Genomic DNA, 14,378 nt, shown 5'->3' on the forward strand with positions numbered 1-14,378 from the left:
TACTGGAGTGGGGTGCCATTGCCTTCTCCGCAGGGTCCAGTCTGGATACCTCCAATTAGCTGATGGGGCTTCCCAAACTTAGCAGTCCTTAGACATTACCTCCCACAGTGGCTCCTCCTACAGGAACTGGAAACTCCTGTCATTCCAGGTGTTCAGCCTGCCAACACCAGGGTTTGATCAGTTTAAAGTCTGCCCCAGCTCTGCCTACTCCGCCCCACTTTTCTGCCTGCACCTGGTCCAGCCTCATTATTGCCCATCTGAATCAGCGCAATCCCTCTGGCCCATCCATCCCCTGGCTCCGAACCTCACCTCCAGGATCTGTCCTCCCCACAACAGCCACCGGAGGGCGCCTGTGAGCACCTGAGTGAGATCCCGCCCTCACCTCCACAGTCTGTCTTCCCCACAGCAGCCACCGGAGGGCGCCGGTAAGCCCCCGAGTCTGGTCATGTCCACCAAGTCCAAGTCGGTCCTGCTGCAGGGCTTTCGCATCCAATAAACTTCTTCCCTCCGGTACTGCCGGGACTGGTCCTTTCCTCCTCTGGGTCTCTGGTCAAGTATCAGCTGAACATGACCTCGGCTTCCCTATTGCAAACTTTAACTTCCCTCCTAGCAGCCCTATGCTGCCCTCAAACCACTGAGGGCAGGGTGGTCTTCCCGCCCACCCCACCCTCAAACCACTGTTCACTTTCTCTTTTTTAAAAAAATTTAATCTCATTTATTTTGGCTGCACTGGGTCTTCATTGCTACACACAGGAGCTTTCTCAAGCTGTGGTGAACAGAGGCTTTAGGGCGTGTGGGCTTTGTACGTGTGGCACAGGGGTTCATTAGTTGCAGCTTGCAGGCACTAGCATGATTAGTTGCCCTGTGGCATGTAGAATCTTCCTAGACCGGGGACTGAACCTGCGTCCCCTGCATTTGCCGGAGGATTCGTAATGACTGGACCACCAGGGCCGCCCCACTGTTCCCTTTCTAACACAATACAGTCATTACTCCAAGGTTATGCTTTTCTCAGAGCCTATCTCACCATGTGCGCGCATGCATGCATGCTAAGTCACTTCAGTCGCGTCTGACTCTTTGCAACCCTGTGGACTATAGCCTGCCAGGCTCCTCTGTCCATGGGGTTCTCCAGGCAAGAATACTAGAGTGGGTTGCCATGCCCTCCGCCCGGGGGATCTTCCCAACCCAGGATGGAACCCACATCTCCTGGATCTCCTGCAGTGCAGGTGGATTCTTTACCACTGAGTCACTTGGGAAACCCCCTATCTCCCCATCTTGACCATCAGCTCCAGGAGGGTAGGGATTTTCCCAGAAGAGGGAGCAACCTGTGCTAAGGCCCTGTGGGGGGTGATGGATGTGCACGGTAGCACCTGGCAGTGGCTGTTGCTGAGCAAGGGAGGGGGGCAGTGGGCGGAAGTGGTTTGCAATGTGATCACCCAGGCAGATGGTGGCCACAGGGGAGCCCCAATCCTCTTACCCAAAGCTCCTTAATACTTCCGCCAGGCAGGTCACCTCCGGGCCTCTCCTGCTCCGGGTGGCTGTCATGCCGGGGCTGGCAGCCGAGGAGGGGATGGACGACTGGAGCCCAGCCCCGCCACTCTATGAGGAGTACCGCCCGCCACCGCTGGACGCCATCCGCCTGCCCAGGGGCGTGCTGTACCTGCTGCTGGCTGCGTTCCTGGTGGTGGCCGTGGCTTATGCCATTGTGGGCCATCTCATCAAGGACCTTGCCCACGATCTGGCTGGTGAGCCACTCTCTACCTCACCTGGCGTGGGCTAGTGCAGGATCACGGCGGGAGGGAGGTCCCAAGGGTCTCCAGTAGCCAGGGAAGAGGGCAGAAGGTGGCCATGCCTGGCGATGCTCCTCATCACCTTCCTGTCGCAGACTGGGCTTTTGGCCCGAAGCCGGATCAGGAGGATGCCCCCCGGGAGCTGCCTGAGAGCCCCGAGGGCGAAGACCTGGAAGAGCTGGACCTGCAGCTGGCTCTGGCCTGGCGGGGCGAGGAGGACACGGGTGGGGGTGGTGAGGGGGCCCCCGCAGAAGCCCCCGACAGGGTCCCCCGCCGCCCCTCCATTGCCTTCAAAGATCCGCCAGTCCGGAGCTCCTTTTGGAAGCTGGGCTGAGTTGGGCCCTGCCCTGGGGCCCAGGAGGCCAGCTCCAACCCCTTTGGCAGTTTTATTAATATAAAGCGGACTCATGCCCATCAGAGCCTTTTCTCCACTGATCTGCGCTGTCTTGACAGAGAAAACATGGTCTTTCTTGGCTGGCAGGCTCCAGTGGTTGGACACTGTTTTATTTGCATGCTCTGGCTTCCCCCATTCTGCCAGAGCCTAACCCAGCCCAGTTTCCACCAAGCCCTGGGCAACCTGTAAACCAAAAACACTAAGGAGATTAAAAAAAAAAATCTCACAACAATAGTGGCCAACCCTTAGCTAGAGCTGTGGGATGCTAAGCAAGCTCTTTCTGTATTTTATTTCATTCAGTCCTCCAAGGTGGGACTTATCCACCCATTTATCAGATGGGAAAACAGAGGCATGCAGCCTAGACGTGGCTTGGTTGGAGTGGAGAGAATTTTTTGCGGAATGAGGCCAGCCCAGCCAGCAACCTGCCTGGGGAAGCAGAGGCGTGCCCCCTGGGCTCCTCCATCTCCAGGTCCTCTCAGCTAGATTATGGGGTGGTCTGTCTCTGGGGGTCCTGACTTCCTAACTAGCCTGAGGCTAGGGGCCTACTTCCCTCCCGAGCTTTGCATGGGGCAGGGCACACAGTGTGCCTGATGGGCTGGGCTGACTGGGCTTGCCTTGGGCTCCACTCAGTGGCCCTCATGCACCGTGGCCATGGTCAGAGCTCAGGAAGGGAGGGGGCAGTGATGCTGGAGGCCTGGAGAAGGGCCAGGCCTCCCCACCCCAGTCTTCCTGCCATGTGCCTGGGCCGTGGCTGTCCCATGGTGGCTGTGGGGTAGGGTCCCCCTTCTGCCAGGCAGGGCCATCTATCTAATCAACTTAGTGATCAAGGTTGACAGCCAGAACAGCTTGGGGCCTGAGTCATCAGCTGCTCCGGGGCCCCATTCTCCAGGGTTTGAAGGTGGACAGCGGCCCCTCCCTTCTTGCTCCTTGTGCTCTCCCTGGAGTTGGCTGTGGGTGCCCCGGGGTCAGGGAGCCACAGTGAAGCAGTATAAGCTGGTGACGAGAGAGACCTTGTTCACATCCCAGTGCTGGCTGTTTCTGCCCAGCCTGGCACTCCTGGCCTTCCTGTAAAATGCAGGTGGCAAAAGTCTGTGGTGTGTGCAGAGAAAGAAATGTAATGAGGTGTAAAAGCACTGAGTCAGGAAGCAAGGTCAGGGCCATCTCAGCTCGGCTCCTGTGGGGCGAGCCTGGGGGCCCCGCAGGCTGGCTGTCCAGGGGTGGGACGAAGAGCAGAGGGGCTGGACTCCCGAGTTAATCGTTACAACCAGGTCCAGAGTCTGCCCTCCTGGAAGGCGGGGGAGAGGGTGTGGGATGCCAACCAGGTGGGGCAAAGGGAGGGGCCCTCACTCGGGGCCTGTCCCGCCCCCAGACCTGCCTGCCCCCTTATCAGGGGCTGGGCAGGGCCTCCCCTGACCCTGACAGGGGGGACCGCACACTCCAGCACCCCGGCTGCTGGCTCCTCTGCACGATGGGGACCTTAGGGATCCTGCTTCTGCTCATGGGTCTGCTCCTGTCGCCAGCTGAGGCCCAGAAGGGTAAGGCTCTGACCTCTGGTTTGGGGGGTGGGAGGACGGGTTGGGGGATGGGCTCGGACATGGGCTCACCCCCTCCCCACTTGATGAGAAACCAAGGACCCTGAGAAGAGAGGGGAGAGGCAGAAGAGAAGGGAGGCCCCCTCCCCAACTCTCCCACTCCCTCGGGGCTTCCCACCCCATCTCTGAGGCACTTCCCTGCAGTCCGGTGTTGAGGACTCTGCTTTCTCACTGCCCAAGGCCTGGGTTCAACCCCTGGTCGGGGGACTAAGAGCCCACAAGCTGCGGTGTTGCAAAAACAAGCAAACAAATTAAAAGGACTTCCCTGGCAGTCCTGGGGTTAGGACCCCACACTTCCACTGCCCGGGGCACGGGTTCCATCCTGGTTGGGGATCTAGGTCGCCCATGCTAATGTCTGAGCATCTCCTGCACTCTTCTTTCCCTGTCCTCTTGGGGGCCCCCACCTTTCCCTGGTGCTTCCCTGGTGGCTCAGACGGTAAGGAATCCACCTGCAATGCAGGGAGACCTGGGATTGACCCTTGGATTGGGAAGATCCCCTGGAGGAGGGCGTGGCAACCCCCTCCAGTATTCTGGCCACAGACAGAGAGGAGCCTGGTGGGCTACAGTCCATGGGGTTGCCCAGAGTCAGACACAACTGAGGGACTAACACTCCACTTTCCACCCTTCCCGTTTCTGAGTCCCCACTGCCCTCGCCTCCCCACAGAGCGCCATCTGAAGCCCTGGCTGGTGGGCCTGGCTGCGGTCGTGGGGTTCCTGTTCATTGTCTTCGTTCTCATGTTGGCCAACCGCCTCTGGTGCTCCAAAGCGAGGTGGGAGCCCCATTCCTCACCCCTTCCCCTCCCACTCCCGAAGTGCTGGGCACCTCCTCCCACTTCATGACCCTCTCTGGTCCCTTTCCTTGTCTCCCCATCCCCTGCCCCCCTTGCACCCCCAGCCCAGGACAGTCATGCAGTTCCGCCCGGCGGCTCTTGCTTCCTGGAGTTCCTTCAATCTGGGGGAGACTGAGGCTGCCTCCACTTCCTGCCCTTTATCCATCCCCACCCCTCTGACTCCCATCTCTTCTGCAGAGCTGAGGATGAAGAGCGGCCCTCATTCAGGATGCATCCCAACCCATATGAGGAGGTGGATCTGAGGTACTGCTGCGTGAGCATGAGAGCGTGTGGTCAGTGGGTCTGTATGAGGCGCCTCTCAGGGACAGGAGGGGTGGGTGTGCACTGATGACCTCTTTCTGTCCTGGAACACCTCAAGCACACTCTGGTCCCAGGGCCTTAGCACCTACTGTTTGTTCTGATTTGTACACCTTTGCCCATATCTTCTGGCTGGCTCTGTCTCTCCTCCAGTCCCTGTTCAGATGGTTCCTCCCCACAGAAGCCCAATCTGACGAACAGCCTTCCTGATGCTCTCTCTGACACAGCCCTGCATCTTTGCATATATTGCCAACTGAAATTATCTAAGTCATTTACCGGTTTCTGAACAGAACTTAGCTTTGGTCCAGGCTGTGTCCCCATGGCCCTGCTCAGGGCCTGGCATGCGGTAGGCACGTACTAAATGCCTGTTGAACAAGATGGTGGTGTGGGATAGTGCAGGGACTGTGTGCAAGCGTGTGATTTGGTGTGGGTGACTCTCCTGGATTCAGGGTCTCCCATGATCCTGTTTCCAGATGTGACTCTGGTGAGAGCTCAGGGCTGGAGGCTCTTATGGAGCAAGCACCCCAACTTTGGGCAAAGGTTTGGGGACAGGAGTAGGAGCTGGGAGCTGGGAGGAGACTATCCTGGCTGGAAGATTCTCAGCTGAGCCCAAGATGCCTGAGGGAGGGGGTCTGGGCTGGACTATGTTTAGACACAGCTCAGCCACAGTAAAGTGTGATTCCTGCTCTTAGGATGTGCTGGAGGCTCCAGGTCCAATAAGTGCTCCTAATTCATAGTTTGCTCCCTGCCAGGTTCATTCCTTCCCCATCCATCTGTTTACACTCCCACCCACAAATCCTCCCATTCACTCTCCCATCTATCCATCCATCCATCATCCATTCTCCCATCCATCCACCCATCCATCTATCCATCCCCCCATCCATCCATTCTCCTATCCATCCATCCATTCTTCCAATGAACAACTGAACCTTAGTTCTGCCTTTGTGAAATGGAAATCACAAGGCTGCCTTGTAGGGGCTGTTTTGAAGATGCAGCAAAGACTTTTTGTAAAGCATTGGGACAGGTAAAGGCCTGGCACAGGTGAGGGTCTGTTAAGTGGGAATGACTCTGGTTTGTTACCAAGGTTTGGGGTCTTTGTGTCCTTACAGAAAAGAAGACAAGAAGGGGAAGGCAGAGAAGGAGGAAAAGGCTGAGGAGAAAAAAGCTGGGAAGGGGGAAAAGGCCAAGAAGAAAGGAAAGAGAAACTTCGGGCTGGAGCTAGAGGAAAATGAGGAGCGCAGGGACTACGAGAAAGTCAAGAACACGGCCATGTGAAGATTCAGTCACCTCCTCCAAGCAGCCCGCCAGAGATGCCCCTTCCACACCCTAGAAGCAATGAACTGAACCTGAAGCCACTGTGGTGACTCCATCTGAGGTTGAGAGTACAGCGCCCTGAATGAAGAGGCTTGGAACCCTGCCCACTCCCCACCAAGGAGGGCTCTTCATGTGTTATGCAGTCTGTATTGTTAGGATTTGTTCTGTCTGGTGATTCTTCTTCCACTCAGAGACCATCCCTGGTTCCCGAGAAGCCCCCAACCCCCACAATCTCACCACTCCACCTGCTTCTCCCCACTGCCTGAGACATCTATTGGCCAAAACCTCCTCCCTCCTGTTCAGCTTCAGGACGGACCAGTATAGGCCAGGGACTGCCTCTTGGGGGAGAGCCTTTCAGAAGGGCTTCCGTTATCCCCGGGGACTCAGTTTCCCCAGGAGGAGACAGTTTTGGGGGCTGGGAGCAATGCCCGGGCAGCTGTGGGAGACCAAACTCCACCGTGCCCAGGTGCTGGGCAGATCATATGCTCCCCTTGCAATCTTGATCCTGCTGTCCTGAACCCTGAACTTTGAGCCCGAGGGCTGTCTCCTGGGAAAGCCTTGCTCCCCCCACCCCCGGCTTTTTGGCTCATGTGATTCCATTTCCAGAAACTGGGTCTTGACGGGTGGGGTGCCTCTGGGTGCACCATCTTGGGAGGGGACAAGCCTCCTCTGCTCTCCTCACTTTCTTCAGGCCCTGGACCTTGCCCTGGATGTTAACCATTTCCTAATGAGAACTTTGATAAAGGTGGTGTTTATCATTTTATTTATGGATTGGCTGTGCTGGGTCTCCGTTGCTGCGCAGGTTTTTCTCTAGCTGTGGCCAGCGGGGGCTCCTCTCTTGTTCTGCAGGCTTCTCGTTGCATTGGCTTCTCTGGTTGCGGAGCAGGCTTCAGTAGTTGCATTAGGGCTCCCTTGTGGAGCCAGTAGCTGGGGCGGTAGCCCAAAAGGTGGGGAGCTTCTGAGACTATCCCAGGATCGGCCACCAGGGGGCAGAAAAGTCGTGAATAAAAATATATAATAATCTCCCTAAAAGATGCTTCCGCTGAACGCCTAGCATCCTTATGGTCTCAGTCTCTGTCGGTTTGCAGTTCGTCCCATTTTCCAGCTGAAAATACTGAGACTTAGAAAGAAGGACGCCACCAGCCCAGGTCTCCCTGGCCGTTGTTGGCAGCACTGGGATGGAAGCCTAGGCTGCCCAGGGGACGGGCACATGCAGGGGCTGGCTAAGGTCAGATTTGGAGGTTCATGTCCTAGGACGGGAGAGGGTTAGGGTAGAGGGTGTTCCTAGCTGGGAGAACTGTGTTCCTCTGGGATGCTGTGTGGCCCCAGGGAAGTGGCCTAACTTCTCTGAGTCTCGAGTTGGCTCCACTTTTGCAATGTGAGGACAAGAGTTCTGACCACCAGAGTGTGAGACTTGATGGAGGTGCTGGGACTTCAGAGCCAGTGCAATGCCTAGTGGTCAGGAAATGAGTTTCCCACCCTTCTCGAGCCGCCCCTACTGTGGCTCTTACCGTGGAGAGTGAGGGTCAGGATGGGCCTCAGGGAGACAGGAACAAGGAAGCTCAGGACCCTGAGCCCCTCCCCATGGTGCCCGGAATTCAGGGAGGGGACCCCACCTCCTACTTCCTGGGGCCCCGGCCACACCCTGCCCTGGGGTGCACTGAGCAGGCCACTTCCTTCTCCCTCCGGGGCTGCAACCCCAGAATCTGCTGGATAGGGGCGAGGACAGAGGGCACAGGATGGGTAGATTCTGGAAGACCCCCGGTCAACTCTCTCTTCTCGCAGCTCTGATCCCAAGGCTGGTGGAGGCCCAACCCCGTAAGGCCTTGGGAAGGAGTAGGGGTAGGGTAGGGAAGAGAGTCCCAACCTGGAGGCCCCAACGCTGACCCAGCCCTGCTCCCGCCCGCAGTGGCCCAGCGGAATTCGTGGCTGGTGGGGCTGGGGGCTGCGCTGGCCTTCCTCTTCCTCATCTTTGTCCTCACCTTGGTCTACGCCGTCTGGTGCCGGGAGTCCCAGGACAGGTGGGTTCTCACCCTTTGAGCCCCTCCCCATCATTTACTCTTTAACATCTCAGCCCCGCCCCTCTCTGAGTCCCACCCCTCTAAGCTCCTCCCCTACCGACCCCCTCCCCTCTCTGAGTCCTGCCCCTCTAAGACCCTCCTCGCGCCAAGCCTCTCCCCTCCAAGCTCTAGGAGCCCCTTCCCTCTCGAGCATCCTCCAAGACTGGGCAGGACCAGCGGGGTAATTCTCTGATTCTGAGAGGCCCCCAGGGGGACCTCACAGACTTCGCTCCTGACTACCCACCTGCAAAACGAGGGTGGCTTCCTCACAGAGATACCCCATCCCTAGGATGTGTTTCAATAGGGGGGTCTATAAAGTATCACCCCCATGCCAACACCACCCATTTATCCATCCACCTGCCCATTATCCATCCATCATCCCCCCTGACCTGTCTCCCACCTTTTCTCTCTCCTTCCCTCCCTCCATCATCCATCTCTCTTATCTGTCCATCCATCCATCCACTCACCTGCCCACCCCCCATCCATGCGTCCATTCGTTCATCTATCCACACACTCATTAATCCATCCACCCATCTGTCGCTCAAGCCCTTCATCTCTGTGCCGGTCCACTCACCCACAATTCTGAAACCCAGGAAGCCGAAGAGGCCAGAAATTAAGAGCTCAGTTTTGGTTCATACAGTTCGCGATCCTGAACTCCTTCATGTTCTAAGGGGGCCAGTGTCCTAAGCTGCCTGAGTCTCGTCTGCTTCTGTGTCATGGGAACAGTAAGGGTGCCTGTAGGACTCAGAGCTTCTGGGAGAATTGTCAGAGGCCTGGAGCACTGTCTGTCCTTATTAACTCGGATTATCGGGGCTCTTCTGGTCTCCACAGCAATGAAGAGAAGGAAGAGGAGACTGTGAGAAAGGAGAAGGGAGAGGACGACTGGGGACTGGAACTGGAGGAGGCAGAGGGGCCTCCGAACCATGAAGCAATGGCAAGTTCCTCCTCATGAAGTCTTCCCACACATCTCCTCCAGGCAGTCCTCCAGGGATGCCCCAATGCCTTCTCCACACCCTGTCAGCAAAGGACCTGGTCCTGGGGCCAATAAGATGACTCTCTGGGATTCAGAGTTCTCAGAACCCGCTCCAAATCCCTCTCAGAGGGCTCTCTGTGTGTTACCTGGTGGTCCTGTACCCCTTCCCAAGCTTGGTCTCCACCTGATGATCCTTCTTGAGCTTGGAGGGTGCCCCTGGAGGAGTCGCCCACATCCCCCCAAGAACCTCCCCCCACCACGGTCTCATGTCTCTTTACTCAGTCCATCGCAAGCATCTTTTTACCCAGCACCTGATTTCTTTTCCCACCTCCAATTTCTGTCAGGTTTTGATTTCATCAGAGAAGGCAGGTCCTCCTGTTGCCCAGGTGTAAGCTCTTTCAAGCGCTTTCTTGGAATCCCAGTCCCTCTCCTGGCGCTGTTCGCTGTCCCTGGCTCAGGGCGCAGGGCCGTTTCGGGGGAGATGAAGGCTTCTCCTACCCTGTGCGGAGTTTCAGCACTCTGTCCTGCACGCTAGCACTCCCAGGGGGTGGGGTGAGGGTGCAGGGCTGGGAGTAGGGGGCGACACAGAATCATTACCCCCTCTTCCTGTCCTGCACTCCTGGTGGGGAGGCTCCATAGAGGAGAAGGAGCTGGAGTCCTCACTTCTTTGCTGTGTATCCCGGAGCAAGTAACTTAACCTCTCTGTGCCCAAGAGTCTAGTTCTGTAAAAGGAAAGAATAAATCCTTAAGTTGTCATGAGGAACTGAATGAAATACTGTCTACAAAACTCCGGAGGGCAGGACCCAGCACCCTAAAGGCATCTAGCAAGTATCAGCTTTCTGTATGCTGAAATGGTGAGGATCGGGGTGGGGGCAAATGAGCCTGCCGCCTCAGACTTGGGGGATCCTGAAGGTCAGAGGGTGTGTTTTCAGACAGTTCTGGGAGCGTAGTTTTCAGTCCTCCAGTTTCCTCCAGGCGAGGCCCGGCGCTTCCGCGTGGGTGGCCGTGCGGAGGGTGGGGCGGGAAGGGAGAAGGGAGGTGCTCTCTGGGCTCCTCCCTTTCCGCAGGGGCGGGACTTCCCTACTAGGAGGTGTCTGGGGGCATTTCGGGGGAGTTTTTTGGTTGTCGCAAGCCTTCCCCTTTTATGGCATTTAGTGGGGAGTCAGTGCTGGGACAGCCCTTTCAAAGCCCCCAAATTGTTTTACCCCAGGGGCCAATGGATGAAGAAGACTCGGCTTTCCTTGAGATTAAAGGCCAGATTGAGTCCCCCCACCCCGGCTGAGCCTCGACCCTGGGATGAACCTCCAGCCTCCGGCTGAACCCTCCATCCCAGCTGAACCCCCACCAAGTTGAGCCTCACCCGAGATGAGAGCCCCATCCCGCAAAAGAAGCTCCTTCTAGATCCCCTCTTCCCTTCTTGCCGCCCCCCACCCTTCCTCCCAAGCGGGACTGTGGGGTTGGGGGTTAGCTGACTCCTCCACCCGGGACCTGGTTCCTGGATCCAGGTCCTAGGTCTGACCACAAGGGGGCGCCAGAACATCTTCGCTGAGCGCAGAAGCGACCATCCCTTCTGGGAATGCAGCAGGGGCAAGGGAAGGGTGCGCGTCCACCCGGGGGTCCTGGGATCCCTCATCCCTGCCTCACGAGTGTTCTGCTCCTGTTACCGGGTGGCGAGGTGGGCTGCGTCCCTGGGTGTCCGCGTCGGCGCATCCTACCTGAGTCCCTCTCCGCTCATCTTGCCGTCTTTCTGTGCCTCAGTTTCCCCATCAGTGAAAAGAGATAGAAACGTCCCTCCCCGGAGTGCGGGGTGGCGTGTGGGTAAGATGGAAGGAGCCTGGGCAGCCTGGGAGCTTTGACTGCATGTCTTGGGGTCTCTGGGGGACTGCTAGGGGGTAGGATGAAGGACACCCCCCCCCCCCAAGAAGGGGGAGTGGCTGCCCCTCACAGGCATGACAAGCTTCTCTGATGGCTCAGATGGTAAAGAATCCACCCGCAATGCAGGAGGCCAGGTTCAATCCCTGGGTCAGGAAGATCCCCTGGAGAAGGGAATGGCTTACCCATTCCATTATTCTTGCCTGGAGAATCCCATGGACAGAGGAGCCTGGTGGGCTACAGTCCTTGGGGTTGCAGAGTCGGACACAACTGAGCGACTTTGATAGGCATGATACTTCCCTACCGCCACCCTCTGCGGCTTTGGGGAGAGCTGGACATGAATGGTTCTGAGTGGTCAGGGGTGGGGTTGGATAGACAGAGATGCTGGGGTGCTGAGAGGGCAAGCATGGGCTCCACCTAGGCAGGTGGGCAGGGCCTCCTGGAGGTGAGGGTAGAGGAACCAAGCCAAGCTCCGTCCCCTTCTCTGCCCACAGCCCTCCAGGGCTCCTGCCTCCCTGGGGTTAAAGTCCCAAGTCCTTCTGTGACCCACAAACCCCTAAACAACCTGCTTTGTCTCCTCCCTGCCTTCCCCTCCTCCCTCTCTCCCCCTCCCTCACTCCACTCAAGCCACACAGGCCTCCCCACTGTTCCTCCAGCACACCAGGCACAGTCCTGCCCCAGGGCCTTTGCACGGTGTGTGCCCTCTGCCTGGAACACTCTTCTGTCAGATTTTCAGGAGGCTGTTTCTTCTCTCCATTCAAACTTCTGTTGAAAGGTTACTTCCTCACGTGAGGCCAACTCTCCTATCCCGTACTCTGCTCTATTCATCTCCCTGGCATTTATCTCCTCTGGCATACATTTATTTTTATGTTTATTTTCTGTTTTCCCAACTTTGAACTGTGCCACAAAGGCAGATATTTAGGGCACTTTGTTCTCCACTGTGTCCCAAGGGCTGGGTACCCAGAAGATACTCAGGGAATCTTTGGTGAATGAATGGGGTTTTGCTAGGTGGGGGAAAAACAAGGAAGGAAGGCACTCTGTACATTTATGGAACACTGGCTGTGTGCCAGGCTTTGTCCCTGGAGCCAGGCAGGAGGTGGAATTACCTGAGCTGGCACAGAGCAGGTGCTCCATAGATGCCCATGGAACCTGTTGATCAAAGGCGCTGAGGAATTCCAAGACTGGTTTTCTGAGGCTACCTCCCCCTCCAGCCTCTTCCCTGCACTTTGACAAGAACCTGGAACAGCCTGAACGCAACACAGAAAGGAGGACCCAAGACAGCTAGAAAGAGTCGAAGCATAGCTTGTTTAATTTTTATACATTTTTTCTTTTTTCTTTTTTTTTTGCCTTTTATTGAATCTTTTATGGAACCCCCCTTTTCATTTTTTTCTTTTTTTCTTTTTTTTTGCATAGGGAAACAAACAAACAAAATAATAACAGCCAGAGTCACTTTCTGTAAATGGTACTTAGGTAGGCGCGTCCGCGGAAACTGAAACGACTGTGTAATATACAAGGTTATGAACGGAGTATGATGCGGGGGCACGGGGCAGGGGAGCAGGCAAGGAGAAGGCTGGGTCTGGGTCTGCCCGGATGTCCGGCTCCTTGTCCCCCATCCCTGCCTTGGGGAGGAGAAGAGGGGGGAGGAGAAGGGCAGTGGGCTGGCCTGGCACCAACCTTCTCCTGACATAGGTTCATGAGCATGGTGTGTGTGGGGTGTGTGTGTGTGTGTGTGTGTGTGTGTGTGTGTGTGTGTGAGAGATCCAGTATGTGTGGCAAGCAGAAAGCGAGAGACAAGAGTAAACTATCCTGGTAATATTGGTAAAATACAAAATGGGGGAAAAAAACTCAAAAAATATCTCCGAGGCGACAGGAAATGAAACAGCAACACCACCAAAAAATGAGAGAAAAAAAGAGAGAAAGAAAGAAAATTCAGAGAGAAAACGAGTTTCCCTCCTTTCTCCCTGTTGCCCCCCACTGACAACACGTGTTCTGTCCCTCAGACACCCTGCTGTCTCGCCCTCCCACCCCCCATGTGTGGCCCTGGCAAGGGGGAGAGGGTGAGAAGTTGGGGGTAGGGACCAGGACCCCTGGACTGGAAGGGGCTTTGGTTTTAGGGGGCCTGGCTGGGATCCAAGATGGGAGGCTGGGGTGCTGATGCACTTAGGGAGTGAGCTTTGGGGCTCACGACCGGAGGGGGGCTGGATAGCTCCTGGCCCCTTTCCAGCGGGTCTCCTTCTAGCCAGGTGGTGTGGAGGACGGGAGTTTTGGGGGGAGTGGGTCTTCCTCTTCTGGAGCCCATGTTCCTGTTGGATCCCGCCTCCTCTTTCCTGAGGCCTAAGGGAGCCCCTGGGCGTCGGGAAGGAGGACCTCAAAGTTACACCAGCAGACGTGTGAGGCACTGCTTGGGAAGTCTGTTTTGGTATCGCTGGCAACAAGTCCTGCTGGGATTGCTTTGGGTCTCCTTGCTTCGCCTGGGGAGCAGGGTGGGGTAGAGGTGGGCCTCCGGGGCCAGCTCGGACCCCACACACTCTGAAATGCTTAGGGATAGATCAATGGGGGCGGGGGAGGTGGTGTCAGTTTGGAGATGCGGCTCTCAGGGAGTGTCCCAAGGGGCAGAAAGATGGAAGGATGCAGGAGAGGTAGGACCTGAGGGCATGTCTCTGGAACCTCTCTCCCATCACCCTCCCTAACCCACTCCCCCACACACAAAAAGTAAAAATCAGGGGTCTCAGAGAGAGAGAGAGACTCCAGGCCAAAATAAAAAGTAGCCACTGGATAATCTGTATTATGAGAAAAAAATTCCAAAATTATACATATATATATATAATGTATAGTATAGCCCTACACTGGAGGTCAAAGTACCATCAGAGAAGCCAGAGGGAGTGGGTGGCTGGGGTCCCGTCTCTCACAGAGGGCTGGATGGCTGCTCCTGGCCCTGGGATCCTGCCTCACCGGTAGCTGTCCAGCCAAATCTGTTTGCTCCTGGAATGCTGCTGTCTCTGGCGACAGAGGGAAAGTTCCGGAGCTGGGGGTGTGGGGGGTGCTGAGGCTGAAACTGCTGCTTGGGGAGCTGCAGCAGGGCCCCCTCCCTGCAGCCTCCCTTGGGGTTCCCTTCCAGTCTGATTGTCTAACTCAGGGTGGGAATCTGGGCTCATAACCCAGCTAGAACGTGGGTTCCAGACCCGGGCACTGGGGACCCTGGACCCACCCTCCGTCCCCAGGTCAGATAGGGTGGGGT

At 56.7% G+C, this 14,378-nt stretch overlaps 3 protein-coding genes across 3 annotated transcripts; all 3 read left to right on the forward strand.

The window, feature by feature from the left end:
• The first annotated feature begins 342 nt into the window (after positions 1-342).
• On the forward strand, positions 343-2,204 carry SMIM44 (small integral membrane protein 44). The gene is made up of 3 exons (XM_069591463.1): positions 343-425; positions 1,501-1,742; positions 1,883-2,204. Exons 2-3 carry the CDS (start codon positions 1,541-1,543, stop codon positions 2,119-2,121), a joined length of 441 nt encoding a protein of 146 aa, XP_069447564.1. The 5' UTR covers positions 343-425; positions 1,501-1,540; the 3' UTR covers positions 2,122-2,204.
• A 275-nt stretch (positions 2,205-2,479) lies between these two features.
• Positions 2,480-6,998, forward strand: SMIM24 (small integral membrane protein 24). The gene is made up of 4 exons (XM_069591464.1): positions 2,480-3,716; positions 4,438-4,543; positions 4,802-4,867; positions 6,031-6,998. The coding sequence occupies exons 1-4, from the start codon at positions 3,650-3,652 to the stop codon at positions 6,194-6,196; spliced, it is 405 nt and encodes a 134-aa protein (XP_069447565.1). The 5' UTR covers positions 2,480-3,649; the 3' UTR covers positions 6,197-6,998.
• Positions 6,999-7,871: 873 nt separating this feature from the next.
• On the forward strand, positions 7,872-10,028 carry LOC138441064 (small integral membrane protein 24-like). Its single transcript, XM_069591465.1, has 3 exons — positions 7,872-8,053; positions 8,145-8,256; positions 9,127-10,028. The coding sequence occupies exons 1-3, from the start codon at positions 7,975-7,977 to the stop codon at positions 9,245-9,247; spliced, it is 312 nt and encodes a 103-aa protein (XP_069447566.1). The 5' UTR covers positions 7,872-7,974; the 3' UTR covers positions 9,248-10,028.
• The last annotated feature ends 4,350 nt before the right edge of the window (positions 10,029-14,378 follow it).

The sequence above is a fragment of the Ovis canadensis genome, chromosome 5, assembly GCF_042477335.2.
Source record: "Ovis canadensis isolate MfBH-ARS-UI-01 breed Bighorn chromosome 5, ARS-UI_OviCan_v2, whole genome shotgun sequence".
In the NCBI taxonomy this organism is placed as follows: Eukaryota; Metazoa; Chordata; class Mammalia; order Artiodactyla; family Bovidae; genus Ovis; species Ovis canadensis.

Coding starts and splice junctions, on each gene's coding strand:
- SMIM44 (XM_069591463.1), top strand. CDS start 1,541: ATGCCGGGGCTGGCAGCCGAGGAGGGGATGGACGACTGGAGCCCAGCC. Junction 1,743..1,882: donor CCTTGCCCACGATCTGGCTG/GTGAGCCACTCT, acceptor TTCCTGTCGCAG/ACTGGGCTTTTGGCCCGAAG.
- SMIM24 (XM_069591464.1), top strand. CDS start 3,650: ATGGGGACCTTAGGGATCCTGCTTCTGCTCATGGGTCTGCTCCTGTCG. Junction 3,717..4,437: donor GCCAGCTGAGGCCCAGAAGG/GTAAGGCTCTGA, acceptor GCCTCCCCACAG/AGCGCCATCTGAAGCCCTGG. Junction 4,868..6,030: donor TATGAGGAGGTGGATCTGAG/GTACTGCTGCGT, acceptor GTGTCCTTACAG/AAAAGAAGACAAGAAGGGGA.
- LOC138441064 (XM_069591465.1), top strand. CDS start 7,975: ATGGGTAGATTCTGGAAGACCCCCGGTCAACTCTCTCTTCTCGCAGCT. Junction 8,054..8,144: donor GCTGGTGGAGGCCCAACCCC/GTAAGGCCTTGG, acceptor TCCCGCCCGCAG/TGGCCCAGCGGAATTCGTGG. Junction 8,257..9,126: donor TGCCGGGAGTCCCAGGACAG/GTGGGTTCTCAC, acceptor TGGTCTCCACAG/CAATGAAGAGAAGGAAGAGG.